We start from the raw sequence: 23,109 nt of genomic DNA, 5'->3' as shown, positions 1-23,109 counted from the left end.
AGCTCAGTCATCCCTCAACCCAAAAGCTCTGCAGGGTGAGGGTGTTTGCTAAATCTTCATGCAGCACTTGAGTTCTCACTGCTGGCATGGCGGAAGTCTGGGTTTTACTCCTGATGTTCCGGTTTGCACAGCCCATGGGGGCCAAGGAGAAGCCCCAATGAAGGGCCACTCACTCAGATTGTTCATGGAGTCATGTCTGCACCCAAATGAAATGCACTTTGCGATTGTGGGCTTACACATAATATTTATGCTATCTTCTGTTTCACTCTGGGTGAATATGCTGTAATTTTGGCTAATTACACAATATGTCAGGAATAATTGCAGGGTGTTCCTCAAAATAAATAATATATCTGCTACCCATACTTATGAACATGTGTTAACCTTCATCAGCCAAGGCATTGACTGCTGGAAAGTGACAGTTTAGCTGCTTTTCCATTAAACCTACAGCTTCTTTTCCGTTAAACCTCTCATATTTTTTAATTCCCTTACCTGAAAAAGCTCACCCTGCATAAATTCTGGAAAAGCCCTACATCTTTCCTTCATGCTTTCCGTTCCTGTCAGGCTTTGGTTTTCTCCTCATTTGAGCTCAAATCAATACCAGTGCAGAAGATTGCTCTTTAAAGGGATATGTTTTGAAATTTTGACTGCTGGTAAAACACACTGAATCAACAGAGCAACACAAACCATGTCCTGGGGGAGGCAAAGACAAACCCATGAGTGTAGCTGTATGAAGAATTGATTTTTTTAGTTCTCTGGTCAAATGAAAGAAGTTTCTGGGAAGGAGGGGACTCAGATCCAATGCGATATTTCATCTTACTTAAAATGAAAGTTTGTCTTTCATCTCCAAGTCTTTTAACATCATTTCCAAACAAAGCATTGTCTCCAAAGAAAAATATCAAACTTGTCCTCTTTTCAGATGTCCTTTTTTTCCCTGTTAATGAGATGGAGTTCATGTATAGCTTCAGCTGCTCTTACTCTGAATTTTTTAGCAAAATATGCAGCTAGACAATTCTACCCAGAGGCAGTCAGCAGTTCTCTGCCAAAATAACTGGTGGCATTTAGGCGATCCCATTGTTTTTGCCTGCAGTGGTCTTTGGGGACCTTTTTTGTCCCCGCAGTGCTGGAAATGGCTGTCTTGTTCTTAGCTTGTGTGCAGAGTGGGTAGCTCGTGTGTCATGTATGTTATTTGGCATTTGCCTTCTAGGAAAACTCATTCAAGACTTTGGACCTTTTTACCCTTTAGTCCTGGACCTTAGATGGCTGTCACATGGGATCTGGAGCTTGGAGAGTGAGTGAGCTGAAGGGTGACTTCTCTAAGTCCTAACATCCATCAGCTCCTAGGAAAAGGGTGGTCTGGGAGACACATGTAGCAGTGGTCCCATGTTGCACCCACCACTTTCAATGCTTTTTGTGACTCCTTTCTCTGCCCCTTACCTCGGACTTGTATTAACATCTGTGTAAAACTGATTCCCTGGGTATGACAGGGCTGCATAAATGCCAGTGCTGTGCAACCGCACCTTTTCCACCTACTCAGCAAGTGAGAAATCAGACTTCCCTGGAGGGACTCATCTTTGTAAAAGCAAAGCAGGCGTAGTGCAGAGTTTTACACATGTCTGCTCCTTGGTAGGGGGTGCAGGAAAGCAGTTGTGCGCAGTGCTGAAGGACTAATTACTATTCCTCCTTGCAGGCATCAGCACAGGAAAGGAAATCACTCCTCTGGATGCTCTTTTTTCTTACAAGGTGCCATTCTGCTCTAGTGACTCACTGACGGTGACAGGAGGCAATTGCTTTGATAGGTACTGTCATTGGCTTGAGCCCATCATCCGTCTGAGTTAGTGAAATGTCATTTTGGAAGCTTGTCCTTCAAACACAGAGGCTATCCCTGTCAGCACAGCCTGTTATTTCATGTAATGCATCCTGGAAGCACCAGTTGTCTCTCTGTAGTTATTAGCCCTGGATGAAGATGCACACTTGAGATAAGTAAATGCACGAATGTGCCGTGCAGCCCTATTGTCCTAGAGTAATTTTCTCCTCAAAAGAAATTCCCTGTAGTTGGAGGGTAACGCTAACCCTGTAATTACATTGAACTGGAGCTGGGCATTGACTTCATTCTGCACCGTTAGTAAGAGAGCTGAGATCAACTGTTTGGTGCCACCAGAGTCACAAACATCGGGAATAAATCTTAGTGTCAGTCAGTCTGTTTACATCTCTGCATCCTACTCACCGACCGGGTGATGTGCCCATGTATTAAGCTGAATGGCTGTATCTAAACAGAAGGGGGCTGTGGCAGCTTTGAGTGGTGGGGCTGGATGCCCAGCTTTGCTACAGAGCCCCTGCTAATGCTTGAGCAGCTGCCGTTGCCCACTGTGATGTGACTTTTGCGCAGGCAGCCTGAGGAGGCATCCAAATGCAAATGCCCACCTACACTGCTCACCTCTCTCGGCTCTGCAGTTCCTTTGTCCTCTCCCTGCCCGTTATTCAGAATGCTATAGGCTGCCTTGCCTAGTCCTTCTGGGCCACCTGCTTGCAGGCTTCCTTGAGCAGAGTGTGTCCTTCTTCTCTGAACACTTTTGCTGAGTTAAGCCACAGAAGCCGTGGAAAATGTTTTGCTCAGTTGGGAAATGTCATCCTTGCCTCTGCCTGTGTACTTTTCTGCACTCAGTGACTCCCATGGGAGCTGCAAACGCTCAACACTTTGCAGCAGGATTTCCTGCCTCCGAACCAGAGTGACACAGTTAAAGTGTCCTCCAGGATCCCTGCGTGTGGCTCAGGAGGCTTCCACCTTCTTCATGCATGACTCACTATAGGTGCAGTCATAGGCACCTGTGTGAGGTGTCTGCTAAAGACTCACACTTTGCTGTGGTCACAGCATGGAAGAGTTTGGCAAGGCATTCTGCCAGAGGAATGCACCCTTAGACTTCAAGGACGGCAGTTTCTGGCACAGCTGTAAGTGCTGTTATTCCTGAGCTTCCCAGCTCAGGTGGATTCAGTGAATCATTGTAGTGAGTTGAGCTATTCAACTTACGCCGACAGTGATGCATTTCATTGAAGACAGCCACTTACTTCATCTTAACTCCAAACACCCTGGAGAACTTAGTAGCTCCTGTCTGCAAAAAAACCTCAACATTTTTCTCCCTCAGCAATTCATCTTCTCTTTCTCCTCGAGTTCTCTGTTCGTGCCTGTCACCCTAGTAATCTGCGTGGAGCTCACTGATGCTTTTTTGTGCCAAGTTAATACAAGTCTTCATTAATACTGTACTTCTGAAGGAGGGATTTAGGTGCCCTTCTCTGTCTGCATGTATTTGCAGTATTTGGCTTATCGAGTATTCTGGAACCCATCCTTTTCAGGAGAGGGGAACTGCAGTTTCTGCGGTGCACTTTAAATGTGGAGTTAATCTAAGTAAATTAGGAGCAGTTTATGCTCTGACTTGAATGCTGGATTTGGTGTGTTACGGATTTGAGTGCTGGTTGGCTGAGTCATAAATCAACCTCCCATTATGACAGCTGCATCCTGAATGGGGGAAAATAAGAATAATGGAATGGGTGAATTCCAGGCTAAAATGTTTAATTGCAATAAATAAATGTTTAACGAACATTAAGATGAAATATGCTCCTGAGATATATTACAGTTCCTGCGTTTCCTGTCACATCCTCAGCAAAACTGTTGCACAGGCACAGAAGAGACTTAGCAGTATGCCCAGCCATGGTTCAGATCATGGCTGGAAATGCTTTCTCCCTTTGCCAATCCTATGCCCTTAGCAGGTACCAGAGGGACTGTTTCGGCAGCCTGCTGCTGGCGTCTCTGACAGCCTTGCTGTGCTAAGACCAGGCAGAGGCTTTGGGTCAGAATGTGTCCTGCTGCAGAAAAAGAGAGCAAATAAATGGGCAAGTCTCCTGTCAAAATCACACAGTAGGTTCCCTCCTTCTACCTTGTTGTGGGTTGCTGAATGTAAAATGGCTGCTTGCCATCTGAGCTAGCAGAGTCCTCTGTGTTTGACAGCTCATTGTTCAGAGAACAGTAGTCCCAAGCGCTTCAGAGTTTATGCCATGACCAGCACAGAGTACTGCTGTGACCCAGCACAGTAACTTCTGGAGTGGATTTAAAAACAGTTCTACACCAGCAACCTCAAGAGGAGGCCTGCCTGCCAACCAGAGCGTCTCTATAAGTTACAAGAATCCTTGGAACTAGTGGCTTAAATCCCAGAAAGGTCACTAAACCCTTCATCTTTTCTAGAGATCATTGAAAAGCAGCCCTTCCGGGATCCCTACCATTGACTCAGAGGGTTCAGGTTAAGGTGATTTCTGTGAGTAGGGTCTTTATGAGTCCCTTTGCATTTCCCAGCCCAAACCAAAGTGGGGCCTGGGTCGCTGCAGCCTCAGGTCATTGTATTGTCAAAAGAGGTGTTCTATGAATTGCAAAAAATGAGGCTATGACATACTGCCCTTCCATGATGGAGTCTCCATTGGAAACCAGTCCTGTGCCCTATTCCTTGGTCCCCCAGAGTTCAGGGTTTGGACTGAACTGAGCTACACTATGGTGCTTGATAGAGCATAGGGTTCCTCACCCATGGGTTTATGCTGCTGCACATGACCTAATCATGTTTGTGCTCCTGCTTTGCTGATGGGAATAAGCAAGAGTTAGTGCCCTCAGTGGGGCTTTGATAATGCAGCATTGGTGTATAATCTCATAGGTCCTCTCTGCCCTAAGGGGAGTTACTCTGCTTGCATGTTCTCTGTTTTCCAGTTAATGAAGTGAGCAGAACTAAAAGAAAAGGTCACTAAAGAGCCAGTGATATTTCTGATAAGAGGTGTTTTGGCCAGTGTTCCTGCCAGAGATCTTGTTCTTTTTCCCATAGCACACAGTAGATATCTTCAGCAATATCTACAGTTTGAGGGCGAGGGAAGTGGCTCTGCAGAGGAGCTGATTTGGACATGATCCCCTGGCCTTCTGGAGATCAAACAAAGCATGTGTGAGAACCCAGCAACTATCATGTCCTTGGCAAGCCCCAGGAGAGTGAAAATTGTCATATAGTTGTACAATAAGGAAGGAAGCACAGCAGCTAATGAGAACTAAGATGACTTTAAGGCTTAGCAGCAGGATAGCTGAAATGAATAACAGCAGCATCACATTACCATTTAAATAGAGACAAGGAGGTTAGCAATCAGATCATGATTTAGTTAGCCTCAGATGTGTCAAAGGGTACAGAAAGTTAAAAGCAGAGCAGGCAGAGCAAGTGAGTTTGGCCTGTGGAAAAGGGAATAAACAGGATGTCTTTCAGGGAATGTGTAGTGAGTTGGTCACTAGATGACTGCTGTAAGAAGGGTTATCCACTAAAAGCCATGTCTTCACCCTAGGGAAAGCTAGAGTGGTGGATGCTGTAGACCAGGAACACAGCCATGGTTTAGCTCTTGCTCCCTGTTACTATCATTGCTCTGTTCTGACCTGTGGCTGTGTCCAGTGGGAATGCTTCCTCGGCATCATGATCTTATTCTGCACCTTCTGGAAGCCCCGCATGTGAAGGATTTGTGCTCACTGAACCTGCATGAGAAGAGGATCCATTGAGCTTTTCTCTAGCACTCCCCCAGCCCTGAGCAGCTGTGTAAGGGCAACCAGAACAGGATCTTCAAAGTAAGCATCCTAAAGTAACCAGTATTGCATATAAAATGAGGGTAAAAATATCCCTTTGCATATTGCATGGAAATCCTGGTAGCATGGAGTCTGCACTGGGAATACATTCTGTGTGGAAATCTCTTGTGTTTAGCCTGTACTTTGGGATCAAGGCAGTTATAACTTCTTTCTTAAATCTATTCTGAATTACTTGATTTTGTGTTTAGGGAGACATTAAGTTGGTGCTGAGGTCTTGTCCACATTAGTTCAGTTCTATTTCTGCTGGGAAAGCTGCTTCTACAGCAAAATAGAAGAGTGTATGGAGCAGCCTGGGTGGGAGGAATAGGTTTATCTTGAGTATTGCTCCTTTAAAAGCAAGGGATCTGAGTTCCCCTTGCTACACAAGAAGGAGGTTAGAGAAAGAAAATGCTTGTTCTTCTATCTCTTATTGATTATAGCCTGGAGCAGTATTAAGGGAACTTCAGTCAAATGAAAGTATCATATCAAGGTTGTGGGGTTTTAATCCCCTGCCCAGTGCTTCAATAAGCACTGGGAATATTGCCTGCTGGGGAGGGTTGTTCTCTTTCACTTGTAATTGCAAAACTGTGAGAAGTTCTCAGTCTATTTCGTTGCCTTTATGCCTTCTGGCCTGACTTACTGGAGTGTTCCACTGTCCTTGTTTGACAAGGAGACCTACTGTTTTGAGATTTTTCTACGAACTGAGTTTTTAATATGATTGCTACAGCATAAGGGATAGCAATGCTGGAAGACTGTGATAAAATTGCTCTGTAAGTGGAAATAAGTGTTGTTAAAATATATAATATGACAAAAGTAGGGAGTCTCTTAAAAGTCATGTGCAGAGTTTTGCCTCTGGGGTAGCAGGAAAATTCCTGTCCTGTAATTATATGCTTCCCTCTTCAGATAATAACTCTGTAGTGAAGTCTGGGGAGAAAGATGAGTAAAACCTTGTTCCTTCTTAAAAGCTGCCTGCATCTAAAACTTTGTCTGTAGGCCTCCCAGCCACACTGCTTGCTGTAGGAATAACACACTGCAATATCCCACTGTATGCCCAGACATGAGACAGGAGGTTCCCTGGTGGGAGGCAGTTACTCTGCCAGCTATTGTAGCATAGCTTTTTATGTTCAAGCTGGTCCCTTTGCAGCCAGTGGGGAGATGCAGGTGGATTCAGGATCCTATGGAGCTGGCCTGGCTGTTGATTTTTGGGATGCAAAGGGAGCTCACTTCAGGTGTAGACATAGCTGCACTAGATGGGACAAATCACCCATTGCCTAGATATCTCCCTAACCATCCTGGGCTGTGCTCTGTGTTAGAAAAGAGAACTTGATGCTGGCTGCGCATGTCTCTGCTGCTTTTGTATTTAGTTTGGGTAGATACTCAAAGGAGCAGCTGCTCACCAGCTCTTCTCTCCTCTTGAAAGAGACGAAAGGAAATGCAGGAACAGGTGAAGGAGAAATCTGTATGTCTCCAAAGTGATTTCTGACCCTTTGGTGTCTGGAAAAGACATTTGGTTGGTGGTGCTGCAGGGCATTCTAAATGAGCCAGGGTAGCAGGGATGCTCCTGCAGAAGAGGTGTGAGTAGATACAAGAACGCTGCTGCTGTCAGACTGTGTTAGGGCTAGGAGGAACATGGTGGTTTTGAGTGCAGCTTAGAGCTATACTCAAAACTGAGAGCTCTGCACTTCACTTGCTTGGAGCTTGAGCTTGGGCATGAGCCTCAAACTTCACCAAAACCAGGCCAGGTCAAGAAAAAAAAGCACATGTAAGATAAGATTTCTACTCCAACCTAGGCAGGCATTGACTCAGGAAAGCCTAGGATTATGAAGAGGGCAGTCATTAAAGCTTGAATTGGACCTGACCATGTGCCTATGTTGGATCAGTAACAAAAAGGGACCTTGGGGCTTTATCCTGTGTTTTCCTATGGTAACACTTATACTTCTGGTGCATTGGTATTTGCATCTAACAAAGATGCAGGGGGACCTCAGGGGATCTCAGGTGCTATTCTGATAAACTTGGTAGGATATTTAGTAAAAGTGGGAGAGGTTTTCATGTTGTTCCAAAATGATTTGCATGATCGAAGTATAGTTTGCACCCCAAAGAAGGAGGGAAGGACCTTCTATCCTGTAGCTAAATCAGAAATTTCCCAAGAAAGGGGACAAGGTTAGGGTGTTTCATATGTCCATTCCTCTTATCCTTGAGGGGCTTTAAGACAAGGTCTCCTGCCCTTCCCCAGCACACAGAAAGCCTCAGGCTGCAGTAGCATCTTCTAAATCTCTCCTGCTGGGAGCTCTTCCATTTTGTGCAAAGTACTTAAACATTAAAATTTAACCAGAAAGTAAAAAGGAGGCTAAGACTCATTGAAGGGACTGAAAACATAGGTCTCTTGTATCAGAGAGTGCCTATTGGTGACTTCACTTTTGTGGTATTAGATATAAGAGAGGAAGGAGACAGGCCTGAGGAGGGTGGTGCAGTCATCTGTACCTGAGAATACAGCTTTTAATTTCCTCTAGCTTTAATATGCTTGTTAGAAAAGTAAGTTAAATCAAGCTTCTGCATTCAACAAAATAGGAATTCATTTTGTTAAGAAGAAAGCAAAATACTTAGCTCAAGCTAAGTCTCAATTTGACATATATTGGCTTGAATGACATTAACTTTTAGTAGGTGGCCAGTACAATTGTACTTATTTTACTGTCCCAGAATTGTCTTGCTGGGAGAAAGCCTGCCTGCAGTCTACAACATTCTCATTGCTATGAAATCACTGTTTTAAGGCAGTGTAGGAACCAGCTGATCCCAATTTATTCAGTGGGTTTTATAGCTGTGAAATAACACCTGACTCTCCCCGAGCTGGTGGAGGGGTTGCTGAAGCTGAAATGCTTTGCACCTGCAGCTTGTCTGCATCCAAGGTCCCTGCCTGCTGCGGGGAGGGTGTTGTCTGTGCAGAAGCGCTGGCTGAGAGTGCTGGCCTCAAGTTGAAGTTATGCAGTGCAGTGCAAAATCGTTAGAGACGGGGGCTCCTAATGGAAACACTTAACACACAACGTGACCAGTTATGTAATGACCATGGCTTATTAAACAACCTCACTAGAGGCATGAAAGACGGGAGGCTGACAGGATTTTGGTATGCTACACTGGATTTTTTCCTGTTCATTGAGCCAGCAGTAACTGGGTCTTATTTATTTACTTTTGGTGAGTGGTCACATAGAACTACAAACTCCCATCACACAAGGAAGATCTCTGCCATCCTGCTAGTGTGTCTGTTCGTGTGTAGCCAGCTAGCTTGCTTTCCAAAAGCAATGCTTGTGACAAAGACTTGCATGATTAAAATTAAATTTGGTTTTGTAATACGAAAATGTATTTTTTTGTTTATTATGCTGCAGACCTCTGTCATATGAAGTTCAAATTGTTTCTGCTTTTTTAGTGTTTTCCTTTTCCTCTTCAGCGCAGGTATAAAATGTTGCAGAGGCAATCGGTAAGCCTCTAGCCAGTCTGTTGCTGGCTCATGATGTGCAGGGGCTGGGAAAGGACCCTGCTAGAGGCAAAGAGTGATTCCCATCTACCAGCGTATACACTACATGTTTTAGGGGGGAGGAAGATGCAGATTTTAAAACAGAGGCGTTTTAAGGTGCCCATAAATGCTTCAGAGGTCATTTTTGGAGGTGTCTTGCATCTGTTCCTTTCAGGATTTTGCTCTTGAGTCCCACACAGTTGGACTCATGCAGCCTGATTAAGCACTTGGTTACTTTGATTTTATACCACTATAATACCAGTGATTTAAATAGATTTTCATTGGCATAAAACTGGAACTGCGCGATAGTGAATCAACCATACAGAAAACAAGGCTTGGCTTGGCTTCACAGGCAGAATAAGAAACAAAAGACACATTCTTTGCAACACCGCTAGCAAGCATTCTTCTGAATGAGTGGCATATTCAGAATACATAAACTGTCTGCAGACTTTTCATTTGGTAGGTAACTTTCAGTGAAGTGATGTTCCATAAATGTGTTTCTGTTACACCAACTATGCATCGCATTTTACCTGCTCATCTGATCTCAATTTTATTTGCCTGTATGTCTATGTATATACGAATATTTTACAACCATGCTTGAAAGGAATCACAGAGAGCTGTCTTATCTGCCAAGCACTTCTACATCTACTCAGGGCTTAATGGGGGCCAAACAAATTGGGACTCTTGCTACTTGGTCTATCTAATAATTGCGTTGTGTTTGGTTTTTTTTTTTTTTTTTTTTTTTTTTTTTTTTTTTTGCAGAACCCCAGCTGAAAGGAATTGTGACAAGGTTATTCAGCCAGCAGGAATACTTCCTGCAGATGCACCCAGATGGTACAATTGATGGGACCAAGGACGAAAACAGTGACTACAGTAAGAAAAATTACCCTGTTTTGCAACCCTATTACAATCAACTGCATCACCTAGCTTTAAAAGATGAAATTAGGAAGTAGCCAGCTGTTTTCTGCACATTTTTTCTATCTATCCTTCCCCTTTAAATCTTGCCTGTATAATTTCATATGTTTCCTCTCCAATCTTCTTGCCTCCTGCCCTGATTCTGTAACTGCCATCTGGGTGGGGTGGAGAATAAAACCCATGATTTGAATTGCTTCCAGAAGAGAAAGGAGATTATATTTATACACATGCCACATGGGTAAAGGATACGGGGAATTCTCTCTCCAAGGAGAAGAGGAGAAAATTGTTTTCACTATTTTGTCCTGAAAAATTCAGCAATCATCAGGAATTTCCAAGCTGGAGAAAACCAGCTGTTCACTGAAGTCTAGTGCTTTGAGGCTAACGTAAAGGTTGAGGGCATCAAATGACCTTTCCAAAGGCGGTCATCTTCCAAAAGGCTGTTCAAAGGGATTGGGTTCATGCTGTCCAACAAAGGCAGCAGAGCCATGCAGGTTTAAAAATGATGCTCATGTGCAGGAGCCATATTGTTTTAAAGAAATGCAAAGCAGCAGCCAATCTTGTTTTTGCAAAAGTAGTTTTGTCAATACCAAAACTCCTCAAAGTTTAAAAAAGGTGCAGGATATTTTCTACAGCTTCTCTTCATTTCATGGGCATCAGATTGATGCTTCTGAGTGGACAGTAATAAGCTCTGATCCTGCATCAGCAGAATAGGACTCAATTCTTGATTTGTGCCATCCTATGTTGGTTTGAAGCTCCCTGTGCCAGTGTTGAAGGGGACATCATAGATAGCTTAGAAGATAGACAACATAGAAGGTATCTTCCCAGTCACTACCAGAGATGAACACAAGTTCATCTGTGTGGTAGGACTGATGGAAGCAAACTGCATGTACTTTGTGGAAGGAGGAACCTACTAAATTTGAAGGCATATCTTGTTCTAACTCAAAGAAGCTCTTAGTTGCGCTGAAGGCATAATTCCTTCAGGAAGGCATCATCTGGGCTGCATGTGAGGGGTGTCTGAAGTGATGCAGCCCACATAGAGGACATTGACATTGTCCTGTGAAGCTGCACTTGGACAAAGGTGTAAATTGGCTGCAGCCCCACACCCATGGTATTTGCCCCGTGCCCACGAAGCTGGCAGAGTGCTGTGGCAGGAGCATTGTGTGTGGTGTGGCTGCTCTGCTGCAGCCAGCTCAGGGCTGGGACCCATGCGCTAGAGGAGCTTTGGAAGATCGCAACTGAAATTGTGGGAGACTGGCAAATCCCTTGTGAAATGACCTAAGAAGCTGCATTCACCTGAAACTTGGCCTGTGGCAGATGGAAATGTCAAGTTTTAGTCCCCTTTTTCATATGCTGGTGTTGAACAAATGAAGTATTGCAAGTTGCAATGACACAGCTTCTAATTTGTGCTGTAGCAGGAGAATCTGTGGACCTCCACACTCACACTTTTACTCCATGAGAGACTGAGCAGGTCTGTTCCTATGAGGAAAGTCTGGCCTTGTGATTTTCTCAGGCAGACACCAACACATGGTATGATTTTGGTGGGCTTTAGTGGGTGAGTAATGACCCAGTGCGGGTCATATTAGCTGCTTTTTCTTAAAGAAAGCATAGGGTGTTCTCAAAATGCAGAGAATCCCATTGGAGGCCTATTTGGCAACGGCACGGGAAGAGCTGCTAGAGATGACAGGGATTCATTACCCTCATCTATCAGTGAGGACTGAACAACAAAGTAATGGGCTTCAATTGAAGCAGGGATGAATTTAGGTAAACAGCAGAGGAATAAAATGTAAGAGCAGTTCTGCAGTATTTCAGGCTGGCAGGGGAGATGAGGGAAACTGCCAGTGGCTGCCCATGACTGAGGTTGGGCCCCAAACAGTTCTTACCCATTAGAAATGTTAGAGATCAGTTTGTCAAGGTGCTTAGTACTTGTAAGCCACTTCCATCCAGTCATCTTGGCTGGAAATAGATGGGCTGAAGGGCACATCTAGAGTGCAAATTTATTTGGTGAGGTGGCAGCTCTGCCTTGGCAGCTTGGGTAGGACAGGAGGCATGTGGCTGAAGTGTGCCAAGCCATTTGCTTAAAGTCATGGGCCATGTCGTAAATTTTAGTGAAGTTTTTGAAAGAAGATTGAAGACAAAGAATTCCCCATTCCCTGATCTCAGGGGATATTAAAAGATGAAAATATCCAACCAGATAATATTTGGCTCCTGAAAATGAAATTAAGAATGTGCATTATTCAGTTTTGTTTAACTTCTTACCACACGTTCTCCTTTACAAATCTTCAGTTTGAGTCAACATTTTCTATTATATGAAGCTTCCAGTTACAGCTTCAAAACAAAATCACATTTTTCACTTTGGAAATGCCAAAATAAGCCATACTCACTATTTTTTTTTCCCTTTTCTATTTCTCCGAACATCTCAATTTTTAACCAGAAAAAAGTCAAAACTCACTTGTTGAAGTGAACAGCTTACAGATTTACTTCACTGATATTTTCTGTTTTACAATACTCCTCCAGAAGATTCTTGATCAGCCAGTCTGAAGTCTGTGCAGTATTTCTGTGCAAGGACAAAACTCATCAAAGAGTAGATAAGTATTTCCCTATCCCTGAAGAGGGTTGGTTAACTCACATGCACTGGGAGAGAAGGGCAATCTGGATGGCCATATCAGGATAGTTCCCACCCTGGATGGCCATCTATTCTCCATGCAGAAGCCATCTTAGCACAGTTAAATATATGGTGAGCACCATGTTCTATACCCTACTTTTTGTTCTGTAGCCACACGCTGATTATTCAAATTAGCATTATGAAAGGAAGCTTAATTTTTGTGGAATATATTAGGTTGGTTTACTTTGGCAAAATCAACATTTAAAATGAGACACAACATGTCCCTCAGATATGTCTCATGCAATTAAAAGTTCTAATAAAAATCCAGGAACTGCTAATATTTAAGCAATTTTTAAATTAATTATCTGGTGCCTATTTTATGTGTGTTCTTGAGAGGCTGATGGCATTTATTTTCCACCTCCTCCCACTTACAGGAAAAAAAAAAACAAAACCCCAACAAAAAACCCAGAAGCCAAGTTCTAATGGCATTTGAATGGGCATCCAGCCAACTTCCCGCGAAAGAAGAGCTTGCGACATCTGTTCCTTATACCATGCATTTAAAGGCACGCCATCTTAATGTAAGCAAGAAGACAGATTCTCTGCCTACTTGCATTGGGATATATGAATAATTTTCTTTTAATCGGAGCACAATTCCATGGCGTATGAGGCCTTTGTTTGTGTTCTTAGTAATGTTATGTATGAACGTGAATTTGGGGTAGTATCTTTTCCTTTCAACATCAGTGATCTCAAATGGTCTTTCAGGGCTGATTGTTGCTGTAAGTGTTTGCACCACTATTGCTCTTTCCTGGGCTGAGCAGGGTAATGCACCTTCTTCATAAGAGCAACTGGGCTTCTTTGTTTGCTAGCATAATCCTGCTGAATGCCTGAAAAGCCTTAGCAAATAGATGGTACATAAAGGATAGGTCAACTAAACTGAACAGGTGGAAACAGCTCAGCATATTTAGGATATTGTTGGGGCTTTCCAGACACAAACACAAAAAGATTAAGACTGGGGAAACCCATGGAGGTCTTCAGTCCAGCATCCTACTTGGAGCTGGGTTATCTTCAGCTGCACAGAGCCTTATTTAGTTGTTTCAAATGTCTCCAGGAATGAGCTGTTCCATAGCTTCATAACCTGTCTGGCTCCAGTGCTGCACTGCTCTCATTGCAGAGAATTTTCTTTTTAACCAGTCATAATTTCTTTGAGGCTTTTGTCTAATGCTTCTCGTCTTTTCATTGTGTTCCTGAGAAGTTTCATTGTGTTCCCTTCTTTGAGCTAAGCAAATAAATAGTTCCTCCAGTTTCTTCTCTCATGTTGCATGCGAGAAGTAACTGCATGTTGCACCACAGCCTCTTGATCATCTTAGCAGCATTCCTCATTTCCCTCACGATCTTAAACCTCCCCATCTCATGGTGCACGAAGGCTGTTGATGCCTATTGCATCCTCCATTAGTTCTTCTTTATTCATGCGCGGCATAAATGTCTTGCTCCAGAACAAATCACCTGGTATAAATTAGTTTAGGTTCTCTGACTTACTACTGCTTAAATCAGCTGAGCATATGACCCACATCTTATATGTGGCACGTCTTCCCTTACTCATCCATTTCTGTAAATAAGTTAGTCCAGACACATAGCTAAGTATGCATTCAGATTTTAAAACCATGTTATGCAGCTGATAAATTGCCATAATGCAACAGTAAACAGCATACTCATGGCCAAAGGGTTTAGGACTGTAGCGTGCTAAAAGTAATTGAATGAATAAGCAGGGTCAGGTGTAAATCTACCAATGGCTGAAAATGGTAAGATGTAATGAAGGAAAATATGCAGAAATAATTCAATGTCCTAACTTTTTTCTCTTCTGCCCATGAAGTAGAAGAGTATGTTCATTCCATGAAGTTGCAGATGGCATAGAAAATGTACCATTTGCAGCAGAGTTTTAAAAGCATTTGTTAAATTTTCTTTTTCACATCAGCACATCATGTGTCCAGTCCTACTTTACCACGGCTAGTCCTCTTCCCCATTTCTAATTCTGCTGTTTCATGTTAACTAGAATTTTTTTCCTGACAAAAACTGAGACATACTGCTGTTGAGGTTGGTTGAGGGTTTTTCCTCCCTCCTTTTACATTCTTACAATAAAGCTTATAAGCTTTTAAATCTATTCTAAAGATTAAATATTTATTTGGAAGCATGATAATGAAAGGCTTGAATTTCTTCAAAGACATTTCTAGATTGAAGTGCAGAAACAGCTTGAAGAATTTGCAAAGTCTTGATTAACCCAAACCTCTCTTTTTAATAAAGGAAGAGATGTGCTACGTAAAACTTTGACTGCTAGCTACCTATGTCAGATGCCTGTCGTCCTGCTTGTCTGCCTGATCGCTTCCTCCTCTGCTCTGCACTGTTGCAGGAGATGCTCTGCCGTGCCTAAAAGCTGTGATTGTGGGTGTTGCTCCCATGGTCTGCAGCAGGGTCTCAGGGAGCTTGGGAGCTGCCAGTGGTCTTGCTAGTGTAACACAGAGCACAGCAGGATTGTTCTTGTGCTCTTTTTAGCAAATATAGGTGGAATGAGAGAGATTTGGAGATGTGTGGATGCTTCCAAGTGGAACTTTTCACCCACTATTTCTGGGTATTATCACCTTGCTGCCTAATGAATGCTTTGAACAGCCTGTCACAAGTTTTCTATGCAAGATAAATTGGCTGTAGGGAATGAATGATGATGCCCATTTTGTTTCATTATTAGCAGTAATATGCTCCATTTTTCAGTGGGAGGAAAAATTAAGGAAGGGGAATTGCTTATAAATAGACTTGTTAATTGCAGAGGGTTTTAGACCTTCATGGTAGTGAGAAAGTGATAGAAATATAAGCTTACTTTGCTTAGTGAGCTTTTCAATGATACAAATGCACTATAACACAGCTCTTTAATGCTGAGTAGCTGGGGTGTGTTTGTATCTTCTGAGGACAATACCAGAGCATCACTGTCCTCCTTGGCTCCAGTTCCTTTGGACCAGTACTTAGGCCAGACTTCATTTGCCATATGCATCTGTTGACATCCTCCCATGAAATCACAAATATAGGCATTGGCTTTGGTAAGACTTCAGCACACATTTTAATATTTTACTGAATATGGTGCTTAGAAGCATAAAAAGGGGCTGAGAGTAAATTTGTTTTTACTAGACTCAAGGTGCCTCTCTTTTAGGCAGCTCACTGAGGGGAGCTAAGCAGTCTTCCTTGGGAATTGAGTGAGAAGAAAGGGCATTGATGTGAAATTGGGATTTGTGAATCTCTTTTTGGAGACAACCCTGAAACTAGCTTTGTCAAGACACCTGTTAGATATCTTGAGCAAAGTAGCTTTCTGTCTCTTGTCCTTTCTTCCAGTTTTACTTCTGAAAAGGGATCCACCTCTGATCTTTAAGCAAATCCAATCAGTTCTAATGTAACCAGTTTCCCATTACATTTCACAGACCCTTTGGGCTCTACCTTTTCCTCTTAGATATTCTGCAAAAAATCCTGGGACTTGGGATCAGACTTTGCAGTCTGTTTGGTTCAGGCTTGTGTAGCAAGGAAAGAATGCAGCCACGCTTTCAGTTCTTCTCCCATCACCCCCTTTTCTCCATATTGGCTAAAACTTCCGTCTCCTCCCCTCTGCAGAAATTCACAGGCTGTACATGAGGGAGGTTCTTGGGAAGCATCTTATGGTTGAGTTAAATACATGCATTACCTAGCACATGCATATGTAACCAGTCTTTTGTTGACCTGGGCTCGACTCCCTCCTCTCATAGCAGGATTAACACTAGCCTGGCCTGAGGAGCTATAGCATTTTGAATAGGCCATTTCAGCAAAAGCTTAATGCTTCGGGGCTGGTATTACATCAGCAGTAGCCCATTTCCCAGGGAAGGAGAGGCTGTGAGATGGCACAGTGAGAAGGACTATTTCTCCTACAGCCGTTATGTGAAAACCCCTTTGTGCTGTGCTTGCTGCAGTGTGATGTGTCAGGCATAAAACTTTGTAAATGATCTATAAAATGAATCAGCTGGAGGATAGTGTCCTTAAGGGTCAGCTGGAAAAAAGGAATGCTTCACTGCATGCTCTGTCACTCAGTCTTTCCTCTGCACTCTGCTCATTCACAGATCTGCCCTGGGCTAATTCGAACACCCCAACGCTCTCAAAGCTTCAAGCAGGCTTTTGTAAATAAGTGAGTGTGTTAAAAAGCCATGGAAATGCTTTATGAATGTGGAAGGGGCAGCCTGACCTCATGACTAGGGAACCAGAAAAAATATTACTGTTTCAGGGCAGTTGAGTGGGAAGAGACCTTGAGTGAAGTATTTCCATTGTATTTGTGCTCACATTTCTGTCTGACCCTGTGACAATCTTTCCATAGCCTGAGCTATCTGGGCCAAAGTCTAGTTAGCTATTTGTAAGCTGAAGCCCATAGAGTTCTACAGCATCTGGATACTCTTGTCCTACAAACCTCAGTAGAAAAAAGCCATGCTAATGCCTCAGTACTCAGCCTATCAACACTGACAGTCCTCTTCTCTTTGAGCCCATTCTGTCAGAAGTACGGCAAAAGCCTGACAATACATTAATATACATGCTCCGGGGAAAGGTCTTTCAGTGAGCTACAGGATCTACTTGGAATCAAGCAATAAAGTAATTAATTGGGAGATAGTGATTGCAATGCTTTAATCAGTAAGATTGCAGTAAAATTGAGTCTTGCAAGGTCTTATCCTCTTCCATCATGTCTAGTGTGGCTTCTAAATGAGGAACAGTGCTCAGGTCCTGGAGTGGAGCACTGTCTCTTCCTGAGTTTCTTCATTCCCTTGACAGCAGGGGTCACACAGACACACGGTCAAGTTAATTTTTATCCTTCTGGCCGTGGTTGCTGTCCACATACTCTTTTAGCATATGGCAAATGCAAGAAAGTGTGTGTAGGTTTAAATGTGTTTCAGGATGAACTACACTAAGCTGCGTTGTTGCATTTGCCATGGGCAAAGACGTGTACATGTGCAGTTATCACAGCTCAGCTGACCCATGGAAGGCTGTTGATATGTGCTAGCTTGAGCGCACGTATGAGCCCCTGGCATTGCAAAGGCAGTGATCAAACAGACTGATGGGTGTGTTAAAGCTTCTGGGAGGCAGCCAAACTCAGCACTTTAAAAAATTTCCTTTCAACACTGGCCCCAAGGCTGCAGGCCTTTCTTGTACCTGGAAGCAGGACTTTTGATTCTAGTCCAGTGTCTTCTGGTAAATGTCAGGAGTTGGGTGGGCTGGCCCTGAGGCAAAAAGCAGCATTGGCCGCACAAAGGTGATGTCTCCATAAAATTTGCTTTTATTTTCTTTTCTTTCCACAGCCCTTTTCAATCTAATTCCTGTGGGTCTTCGCGTGGTGGCAATTCAAGGGGTGAAGGCAGGTCTGTATGTTGCCATGAATGCTGAGGGATATCTCTACAGCTCAGTAAGTACTTTGCACTGGTGGGTTCCTGGAGTGGTTTGGTTTTGTAGGTGGGAGGAAGGAGACTGCATTGGGACTTGCAGCTTTTTCTGGAATTGGTCATGTATCAGCAAACCTTTAAAAGCAGGAACCAGGGAGCTGCTGCAAGGCCATGCAATATTCACATTAAAGTGTCTCCATGGAGATTCATGGCAATATTTCCTGACTTGTGAAGATACATTTTGAGTTCCTTTGAGTAGTTACTTAATGTAGTTCACGTTGTAGAGGAGGTTGTGTGGTTGGCTGGTTATATTCTGGTTTCACATTTGCGAAATGGCATGGACTGAATGGAATTACTTCTGAATTGCACCTGGATAACTGATCATAGGTGTTGCCCCAATGCTCTGCTTTTTACTGCAGTGTAAATCCACAGCAACACTCTGACTTCATTAAAATGATTCTGGACTATTCTGTTGGCAGAATTTCACTGTATTTGTGCGGTCTCTTTAACGCACATAAAAGATAAGTGAGGCATTTTTTACTGACTAATTCCCCTGTAACTTTCTTAGATGGCATGAAAGGGCATGAGGTTATTTGTAAAATTCTTATTTGAAGTAAGTAATTGATTTTCACAGTGAATAATTGATTCAGTGATTTATTAAATATGGCAGCCCTTTGCCAGAATTTTTTATGCTTCAAATAACTTTGCTCTAGTTCTACATAGTAAAAAGCGATAGTTAATAACACACTTCTCATTTCTTTAGTTATGATATCTTTAAAGTGTATAGCTGAGATTCTAATCTCATCTGCCTTAGTGTAAATTTACAGTGCAGCGATTCTGCTCGTCTAGGCATTTACTTAGCTTCAAAAGCATACCTGAGAATGGAGATGGGACCACTGAAAGGGCAACAGTGTGAGTTGCTTGTGTGCAATTTTTCCTAACTCTTACCATCCATCTTTGTTCCTGGTCAGTTTTAAACTGCTCATATGGTTGGGATTTTCCCCTTTCCCTCAGGAGGCAACAAAGCTCTGCCTCCCCAGTGGCTCAGGGTAGAAACCAGCAAGTGGGTGTTTAAGTATGCCTGGCGAGATAGGTCTCAAAACTGGCTGCTTGTCAAGAAGAGACAGAGAGATCAATCTGGATCTCTGTGGCTGCCAGACGCTTCCTGTTCTTTCATAGCCCAGTAAACATAAATGACTGCTGCTAAATAAATTACACTGGTTTACTAACAATGAAAACTTCCTCTTTTTGTAAAGCTATCAGAGCCCAAAAGGTAATACTAAGTGTGGTGTGGTGTACTGCATTATTATGCCTGCTTCGCTTTAGGCACATAGTCAGGAGTGTCCAGACTGACATTCTGCCCTTTGTTTGTGCAGTGCTGGGCATAAAGGGTCCCGGCCTGGCACTGAGGCTCCTCATACCACTGGTGCCCCGTAAATGAAGACTTCAGGAAAGCAGTGTGTCACAGCCACATCCAGCCTGGGGGGATTTTTTTGCAGCAATGAGGGGTCAGCATTTTCTAAATACATACTGCAAGGAAGGGAAAGGTGTGAGGCTTAGGCAAAAGAAGAAATGGAAATATGATGTTTGACAGCTGAGATATTAGAGATGATGCAGAGGAAAAATATCGCTTGCTAACAATAGCGAGACAATAGGAAGGGTGGGAGGGATGTACCAAGAGGTGGTGGGCAGCAGGAGGACCACGTGTCCAAGAAACACATCTGCTAGTCATATAAAGCATCCTGTTAGGCACCAGATCATACAGGTATTCATATGAGGGTGGTTTAATAGGCCCTGCTTATTCCCAGCAAGTGTTCCTGTCTTAAGTAGGAAGGTTAATCTGGGAAGGCTAAGTCTGCACTGATGGCCAGTGGTTAATGAAGTAGACCTTGTTACATGCTATGGCTTGATGGCATTCATCTCTGTTTGAACTAGTACAAGTTAAACTGTTCAATATGATTCAAGGTTTCTGCTTGCAGTAAACAGATGCTGCTGGTCCATCTCTACTCCAGTGAGATAGAACTTGCTGGACAGTATTTTCTTCTTTTATTGACTAGTGTCTCTGTCTTACAGCAATATATTAATGAATTCACTGTGATTTGGAGCAGACCCCAAGGCAAGAAAAAAGAAAATTTGTAGATAAAGCCTCTTAGGAGCAGGGAGTGTGGGCCAAACCACCCATACCATCAAAAACAGGGGATGAGACCAGGATCCTATAAAAAAAAATGGATATGGCTGAGAAGAGCTCAGCCTGTTTGTTGCGGTTTAACTGAAGACCAAGACACTGTTCAAGCAGTCTCTTTTGGATGCTGCAGTTTCCTTGTGGGGCCAGGATCCCAGTCAAACTCCACATTTGACACGGCTGTGTCAGTCTTGAAGACTGTGTTGGTGAATTACATTGGCAGGGCTTGAGTCTATTGATCTTTGGGGTGAGCAGGACCCCTGGCCACGCTACCTGGACCTGACTGCTGCCCACACCAAAAGACACATTGTCCCTGTTCCTTTGTTTAGCAGACCCTAAACTGTAGCTTTGCTCTGTTTCAGGCCGGTTTCCTTTAGTGTTGTGCATATATCTACTTTTTCTCTATCCATTTCTGGGGGGGGGGAAAAAGGTCATTATTCCCCATAGATATTGTTCACTCCTGCAGATCCACTGATAAATGAATTTTTTCTGCTGCTTGGCTGCCTCCCCTGCTATTTGTCCCAGGCCTAGCCCTGCTTGGACTTCTTATAACACCCTCAAGCCCAGGTCTGCTTCCAGTTAAAATGCAATTGTCCAGGAAAATGTGGTTTGTTTGGGGGTTTTGTTTGTTTGTTTGTTGGTTTTGTTTTACTTTGATTTTTCTCAAGCCCAGATTGTGGCTGCTGTAACTGAACACATCATCACCATGGGTTTGTTTTTGTTTTTTGTTTGGTGTTTTTCTGGTGATATTTAATCTGTCTGAGTCAGCTGAGACCTTGGCTGACATCCTCCACCCTGGATCAAATGAGAGGCTATTATCAGCCTGGCCTCAGAAGCTGGTTTGTGCCAGCTCCTTCTGAGTTTGTGTGAATGGGCTCTTGAATGGGTTTACAACAACCAGCCTTGGAAAATGTCTTTCTGGTTCCAATCAGTACAAAATCAGGGCCGAGTGGGGTCCTCTAAAGCCAAACTTGTGGAGAAGGCTCTTTGCAGAAGCATGCAAGACCTTCCTAAACGCTTGGCTGCATTGATACCTTTAGCGGTGAGTTTCCTCATCTCTTCAGTTAGGGATAGGTAGGGACAGTGTGGGGTTGGGTTGCTGGGTTGAAGCCAGCCACAGATCCCTAGCCAGCTTCAGAGGCCTAAATGCATTAGGTGCCAAACCCTCTTTGCTTGTGAAGCAGCTGTTTGTGACTTTCGTGCATTGTTTACTTACACTAGATACTTGTGGGTTTTTTTTTCCAGACTAGCTTACTGCTACCTCTGAAGTCTGCTGGGGAGGTGCTTAGCAGGAAAAAAAAATCAGGTCATGCTCTGAGACACCTGCCTTTGCAGACAGTAGGATGCAAAACACTGTCTTCATAGCAAGCTTGCAGAGTCATTGGTGTGTTCCCATTTGATTTCTGTGATGTAGAGCAGCTGTAAATTCCATGATGATGCATGAAGGATTTTATCAGCAGCTGTTCTAGGGAGTGACATGACTCTTCTGAGGATCCACTGTTAGCATTTTATGCCGAAGTAAAAATATACAGAATGAATGAAGGGCAGTGGGTATTACTTGTACTGTCTTAGTGCTTAGTGGCTTGGGAAGATGAGACCAAAGGCTGGTTGTTGCGGAGGAAAGAGAAGCACAGAATAGGGGTATGTCCTGCTCCAGTGAGTTTACAGTCTAATCTTAACAGGAGAAGACACAGAACATGCTTTTCAGTCTCTGTCTGGAGTTAATAGCTCTAACACCAAATTAATTTCTACTCCTGTATAACCTTTCTCTGTGAAGTTTCTCTCCTCGGCACCCAGATTTCTTTCTTTTACTCCGGCTTCACAGGGGCATGGGGAAGAGTGCATGCAAAGTGTTTCATCTGAGAGGCAAACCTGGTTCTCCTGGAGCAGATGCTTATTAGGGGCCTCTAGAGCCTCTGCAGGCCCACCCAGTCACTCCAGGTACACTGAAATTGCAGCTCTCAATATGATGATATGTATAATTCAGAGGTGTTACAGCTGGGATTGGTTTTGCCCCAAGTGCATAACACTTCTCTTCTAAAATGTACTGCTCTCAGATATTCCTTGTTGTTTAGCTCAGAGTTCTAATTATTTTTGAAATGGCAAATTGTGATACATAATTTATTGGAAAGACTGAGAGAACCCTAGCAGAGATACAGAATACAGAGGAAAAAAATGGGTCGCTTACGAGAGCTCAGTATGATTTTACAGTATAAACCTCTGAGTTCGAAATGCTCAAATTGGAGCTTGAATTACTTCAAAGATTCCTGCTAATAAGGGAATGATTATGCACAATTTTAAAAAATCTAAACAGCATTGAAAAAACCCAAGTCACTTTAAGACCTCAGTGTGTCTTTGCATTTTCTTTTTCTCCGCTTTTTTCTGCTCTATCATTTTGCATAATAAACATGTCTTGCATAATAATAAACAAGCATCTGGGGAAGTATGTATATTAACTGTGTTTTTTTAATCTGCTTGAAATGCTATAACTATTTTGCTACAACTCCTCTAGGGTTGCTGCACTCTTATTTACATAGTTTCAAGGTCAGGGGCTGGAATCAATAATGCTGCATTCTCTCCCCTAATAGGCTTGGGGTGTTAAACCTGCTACAGCCTATACCATTTCTTTAGCTCCTATTCGACCTCCAGTGGTGCTAGTTGTTCTGGCCAGAAGTACACATAGGCCAGGCAGGTATCCTGGACATGTCCCTTCTGCAAACTTTGCAAGCAAGGATACTTGCTGGGGGAATTCCTTACTTTACATGCATCATTAGGGAGTCAGGTCAGTGGAGAGAGAGAAATGTCTCCAAGGGCAAAGCACAGCAGGAGTGCAATGTAATGTTGTTCTAATTT

At 43.2% G+C, this 23,109-nt stretch overlaps 1 protein-coding gene across 3 annotated transcripts in view; it reads left to right on the top strand.

Moving 5' to 3' along the window:
- FGF12 (fibroblast growth factor 12) overlaps positions 1 to 23,109 on the top strand; it is a 237,105-nt gene that overhangs the window by 142,916 nt on the left and 71,080 nt on the right. For all 3 annotated transcript variants that reach the window (XM_030494927.1, XM_030494925.1, XM_030494924.1), the window contains 2 exons: positions 9,894 to 10,004; positions 17,994 to 18,097. In XM_030494927.1, the coding sequence (XP_030350787.1) occupies positions 9,894 to 10,004; positions 17,994 to 18,097 (215 nt within the window). The remainder of the gene's footprint in view (positions 1 to 9,893; positions 10,005 to 17,993; positions 18,098 to 23,109) is intronic.

This window comes from Strigops habroptila, chromosome 8, assembly GCF_004027225.2.
Source record: "Strigops habroptila isolate Jane chromosome 8, bStrHab1.2.pri, whole genome shotgun sequence".
In the NCBI taxonomy this organism is placed as follows: Eukaryota; Metazoa; Chordata; class Aves; order Psittaciformes; family Psittacidae; genus Strigops; species Strigops habroptila.
The sequence above is the reverse complement of the archived record's forward strand: the minus strand, read 5'-3'. Positions and strand labels throughout refer to the sequence as shown.